This window comes from Phaethon lepturus, unplaced genomic scaffold (assembly GCF_000687285.1).
Source record: "Phaethon lepturus isolate BGI_N335 unplaced genomic scaffold, ASM68728v1 scaffold26595, whole genome shotgun sequence".
Classification (NCBI taxonomy): Eukaryota; Metazoa; Chordata; class Aves; order Phaethontiformes; family Phaethontidae; genus Phaethon; species Phaethon lepturus.
Window position 1 is genome coordinate 37713 of NW_010542111.1, and position 6229 is coordinate 43941.

At 44.8% G+C, this 6229-nt stretch overlaps 1 protein-coding gene across 1 annotated transcript in view; it reads right to left on the bottom strand.

The window, feature by feature from the left end:
- TRHR (thyrotropin-releasing hormone receptor) overlaps nt 1-1640 on the bottom strand; it is a gene marked incomplete at its 3' end in the record, with an annotated part of 14255 nt that extends 12615 nt beyond the window's left edge. Inside the window, exon 1 of the mRNA XM_010287927.1 lies at nt 846-1640. Within this exon, the coding sequence (XP_010286229.1) occupies nt 846-1640 (795 nt within the window). The remainder of the gene's footprint in view (nt 1-845) is intronic.
- Between the last annotated feature and the right edge of the window lie 4589 nt (nt 1641-6229).

Consider the following 6229-nt stretch of genomic DNA (forward strand, 5'->3'; position numbering starts at 1 on the left):
AGCCGAGCCCCTCGGCACGGAGCATCGCTTCCCCAGCTCACGTCCAGCCGCCTGGCCCAGAGCCGGCACCCGAGAGCCAGCTGCGAAGTGATGCACCCTGCGTTTCTCAGCACTGCACCCGACTGTGCAACCTGCTGCGTGAGTATGAGGCAGTACGGCGTATTGCAAATAGAAATTAATCTACCGACTGTATTCCACTTGTATAATTACACGTTGCAGCATACATATTTAACAGTATAAAAAGAAGCTAGTCAAACCTGTGCCTCGGTTTTGAGCCATCAATACATAAAAATATTTTACGAGAGACAGAATAACAAAGATACTTAGGATTTCCAAAGCACTTTTATATACAGACTTGCTTAAGCAGACTTTTCACAGGAGAGTTAGAGACGGGAAAAGTTACAACTCGACTGCATTTGCAGAGTGACACAGTGCCTTAGCTGGGACAAAATCTCAAGTTTCCTAAAGTCCCAGGTTAGTTCCTTCTCTTCAGATCTCAAAAATAACTCAAGAGTCATTTTGTATATTTGGCAGGATTACTAACAGGCTGTAATATAAAGAAACTAGAGTTAAAAATGTTTCATTCTTTATTGACACTTCCTAATTGTTTTTTGATACAGGAAATAAAATACTATTTGTTTTTCAGTCCTTGCAGTAGGTAATAATGAATAGGCAAGAAAAAAGCCCATATTTATACATATGTGTTTATGTATCACAGAATTTCAGCTTGACTACTTAGCAAAAAGGGAGAATGTATTTTACCCCCTTCCACAGATTTAGACTAGTGATCTTTAAAACAAGTGGGGTTTAGGTTTCAGAAAGGCATTTCAAACCACTGTTCCTACCTGCCTTCGAGAAGCAATAGTGTTATTGAAACACCTGTTAGTCATCTTGGAATTCACAGGCTTGCTTTGGTGAGCCGCATCATTCCTCCATGTCTTAGAGTTTTCTTTTGGGTCCGAAGGGATGGGGTTCAGGAACAGTATTCTAGCAATCAGGCCATAGAGGACTGTCGCCAATACCACTGGCACAACATAAAATATACCAAAGTCCATCATGTAGATAGGAGAGTAATAGCTCCTGGACACCTTGTAGCCACAGGACACAACAGTAGTGTCTTCATAGACTACTGTATTAAGGTCTAGCAAGAAAAACCAGAGCATACAGTATATGGAGGTGAAAGCCCAGACAAAAATAATGATCTTTTTGGCTCTTGAAAAAGTACATAGGAACTGAGCTTTGATTGGGTGGCAGATGGCTATGTATCTCTCAATGGTGAAGGCAGTGATGGAAAAAGAAGAAGCATTGATCCCTAGGTACTGGAGATACGTGATGCAGAGACATCCCATGTAGCCATACACCCAGGATCTATAGAGGCTTTCTGTGATATTGGGTAGTCCTGCAGCCACAAGAACCATGAGATCTGCCACAGCCAGACTCACCAGATAGCAGTTAGTGGGAGTTCTCATGTGTTTGGTTCTGAGGACCACCAAAACCACCATGATGTTGCCAACGATGCCCAGTCCACAGATGAGGAGGACCAAGAGGATGGTAACCACTTGGTGTTCGGCTGTAACGATCTCCTGGCTTGATAGTGGCAGCCCAGTTTGGTTCTGCTCATCCCCTGTGCTATTCTCCATCTTCATCAGCCCACTGCTGCTTCTGCCCAGCACTTGGCCTCAGCACATGTTCTCCACGGTCCTCTGCCGAAGGGTGAGTGGAGCAGGGCGTGGGTGAGCTGTAGTCCCAGAGCACATTCTCCATGTAATCACAGTCCCATTCTTCTACTGTCCTCCACTGACCCAAAAGCACCTGGGCTTTCAGTCTTTGTAAACTGAATTACCAGAGAGGTTAATCCCTCTAAGACACCAGCTCACTGCATGGGTTAAAAAGCTGTTTTCTCATAGCTGGTTCGAGGCATTCATGAAAACACAGCATGTGGAGCTGGGAGCTTTCCCCAGTGGAGAGGAGGAGGAGGAGGCGGCGGCAGGGAAAGCAGAGCCCTGCTGCACTGCCAGCGGGCTAACGCGCCGCACGGGACTGAGCTGATCCAGTGCTGGCAGACTTCAGCATCACTGCTTTCCAGGAGGAGTCACAACGTACCGAGGGTGGAGACAGCAGCAGGAGGTGAGAGTGACTTGCAAAGCCCCACAGGTTTGCTACTTCATGCCGCTTTCCCTCTCTGCTCTCAGATGGCTGTCTCACACACAGCTCATATTGATTCACCTTGGCAAACAAAGGGGAGATTGACTGGCAATAAAAATGCAGTGATTTCTAAAATTCTGCTTTCCCGTGTGTCCCTATCCTTGTGAAAATAAAGGTAATTTACACTTACCTCCTGCTTTGCAGGGAGCTGTAACAACCCCTTCAGAGCTGACAGAAAGAAACATACCCCAACTTTTGAAGCCAGCAAGAAAAAATTGGTTTCTTTACTTTACTCTGCTTTACGGATAATTCTCTTCAAAACACCTATTGCTATTGCTGTCATCACTCCTCAGCCCTTTCAGCTCTTTTCTGGATTGTAGCACAGCAACAATGAAACCATCAGAGCACAAATTGCTTCTTAATGAGATCAGTCACATACACACACACAGACTGTTACTAATCCACCACCGTTTCCTCAATGAAAAGTCTCCTCTGGTTGAATAAACTCCTCCTTGTTCACCCGGGGTTGTGCAAAACCACAGACGAAGGCTGGTGGAAATCACCGCTTTGAGACGCGCTGCTGAAAGCCCTACACCTGGAGAGGGATGCGGAGCTTTCCTGTTGCCAATCTTGATGCCTCAGTGAGAGAAGCAATTGCAAACCCTTCTGCAGGGCTCTGTGAAAGAGCCCTTGTCAGCTCCCCACCACAGCGTTTCAACCCATTGTTTCTTCTTATGCTGTTGTATTAAAAGGTTGAAGACTCAATCTGCCTTAAATTCCCCTTTTTTCTCCATTCAGGGCAATTGTGTTTGTTCTTTGTTCAGGAAGGTTTCAAAAAAATAAAATGTTGCACAACTGGGGAAAGGCAACTTGGATTTCAAAACAGATCTTAGTGTAGAGAGAGTAGGATCAGCATAGGCACACGGTGTAACGTTTGCAGAACTAGGATTTTAAATAGACTGAAACAGGTGGTGACAAAAAGAGAATAGCACCTGAATCAAAGCTGGAAACTAGACTCAAACTTTTCCAGGGGCTTGAAGCCACTCAGTTAAGTTTTTGAGTCATTTTTTCCGCTGGCCTGTTGACACTTCAATTGTGATGGGATGCTTTTCACCTGTAGACCCCAAAGTACTTAATGAAGTAAAGCGAACAGCATTATTCCTATTTAACAGGTAAAGAAACAGGGGTAAAAAGAACCAGATTCACTACCAGTGGCCAAGCAGTGGCCTGCGGGAAAATTCAGGTCTCCAGTTACTTGGAGAACCAGCGGAATTGTGCCACAGGCCTCGCGGAGGTTCTGCTGCATGGCGCCTGCAGACCCCGGTATCCCGGCCGCAGCTGGCAGAGGAAGGATTCCTCCCCCTTCACACTCCACAACATTTTATCCTTCAGAGTGGACAGGTTCCCTGTTAGCAATGCGTGCCTCTGAAGCTATGTGGCGATAGCGGGTGTAGCCCCAGATGCCCAACCACGCGGCATAAAATGCACCAGGAGGGAGCCCAGGAGGGAGCCGGCACAGATTTAGTGGCGGGAATCGGGGACCCAGCAGGGATCAAACCCAGCAGGGCGCTGAGCCAGAGTTCAAACCAGGAAATGGAGTTAGCCGACAGCCGGGATAAAGCTGGGATAAACCCTTAAGCCTCAGTGATTTCAGCCAAATAAGAAGTTTTTGGCACCTCCGTAGACTGATTTACCTTTCAGGGGTGACTGATGCTTTTCTGCCACGTCATCCCACCATGAAGTCTTGCTCCTCATGTTTACATGGACTCTGCTAGCTTCTGCCGGCAACATGGACGGTCTGAGTGGGGTCTGAGGAACTAGTGCATCTGAGGGTACATAAGTGTTTGCAGTACCAGAAGTAACGGCTGAGGACATGGGATGCAGAAAATCTGGAGTATATTTAAAAGCCCACATGACTTTGAAGTGAATACGGCAAGTCTAGAATATGTGCAAGAAATGTATTATCTGATGCTTGCCTGGTTATTCTGTTGCATCTGCTACAAGTCTATATGGGAGATGGGACAGACCATCTTGTCTCAGCCAGTCATTCACTTTTTAAGGATTTTTTCCAGAAGTGTTGCATTCTGGTAGAGAAAAAAGTATAGAGTTGTCACTGTATGGCTATAGGGAAGTGTGTCTACAGGAGATGTTCAGAGGACTTTAACAGTGTTTATCAACATCCTCTATGGAGCACTTCCCTTTTATTTCCATACAGTACTTCCCTAACCTACAATATTTTTATAAAATCTTCAGTAATTGCAGAAGGAATTTCAAGACAGTGTAAATACATGTTCTGTGTAATTAAAGTATCTGGTGTCATGGGGTTGGCACAAACATCATGTGATGTGACGTGCATTGCCTGATGCATTTAAATTATCTTTTTAAATTATCATCAGTCAGAGATCAGATACTAAACCTGGGAATCAGTAAAAGACCAGCTTTTTCTCCCAGTTAATGCTGTGTTAATGCAACCTTCAAAACGCACTGGCTAGTTTCAAGAATGGTTCAGCATTAATACATGCAAACCCAGCAGCTGTGCCAGAGAAATTTTGAGAGCAGATGGACCAGAGATAACTGTGAAACTTTTAATATTTGTCTGTTACTCCATTTTACAGACATACCTGTTAGTCTAGGCATCAATTGACATTACGTGAGCAAATGAGTACAGATGCAATCACCAAGTCCACAACAACAGGTAGGAAAACAAGCCCCTGAAATGTGCTGACTCTTGCTAATACATTTCTGTTGGTACAACCCTTTGGGCAGGCGGGAGAGGGGGAGGCATCCTGTTGATACATCCCATGCTGTATACCACTTACCTGGCATAATTCTTGTCCAATTTTTCTTCCCATTTGTCTCAATTAAAATGCATCTCTGTACACTTGAGGCACAACAAACCCATAACAAACTGTCTCATAACGTTAAGCACATGCTGAGATGGAACAATGAATCACTACAAACACTTTACCCCACTAGCTATGAATTATTCTTAATTCTGTTTCTCTAACTCAAATCGCTTCCCCAGCTGGCCTTTTCTCTTCTGAAAAATGAATCTGCAAAAATGGCAATTTCATATTCTATTACGTGTCTCTACTCAGGGTTCATAAAAAATCATAAGTAACTTGGATGCTTTACTCTGTGTGCACCTCTGAGGGAGTGCCAAGCACTTACTGCTGTACAAACATCTCCAAAGTTGCAGTTTGTAGAAAGCAAAAGTCACCATAGAATCATAGAACAGTTTGGGTTGGAAGGGACCTTCAAAGGTCATCTAGTCCAACCCCCCTGCAAGGGACATCTTCAACTAGATCAGGTTGCTCAGAGCCCCGTCTTGAAACCTTGAAAGTTTCCAGGGATGGGGCATCTACCACCTCTCTGGGCAACCTGGACCAGCGGTTCACCACACTCATTCCTTATATCTATTCTGAATCTACTTTTAGTTTAAAACCATTACCCCTTGTGCTATCAGAACAGGCCCTGCTAAAGTCTGTCTCCATCTTTCTTAGAAGCCCCGTTTAAGTACTGTCAGGCTGCAGTAAGGTCTCCTTGGAGCATTCTCTTCTCTAGGCTGAACAACCCCAACTTTCTCAGCCTGTCCTTACAGGAGAGGTGTTCCATCCCTCTGATCATCACCATCATAGATATAACTTCAGTAAAGTTGGTAACTAGCTACTGGCACTATCAGGTCCAAATATGTTTTGGATTTCCACTTGGCATGGTTAAATATTGTAGTAACTGCGGTCAACTAGAATTTATTCTCCTACATCTGCTGCACCAACATGGCTATGTTTTTGTGCTAATGTAGTGGGCATGTGGCAAAGTGTTTGGTTTGTGGGACGAATCTGCACCTGGAAAAGCCTTTTATGAGTAAGTATTGTGAGGGGACCTTTTCCGTGAGATCACAGAATCACAGAATCACAGAACCATTAAGGTTGGAAAAGACCTTTAAGATCATCAAGTCCAGCTGTCAACCCAACACCACCAAGCCCACTAAACCATGTCCTGAAGTGCCACGTCTACATGTTTTTTTAACATTTCCAGTGACAGTGAATCCATCACCTCCCTGGGCAGCCTGATCCAATGCTTG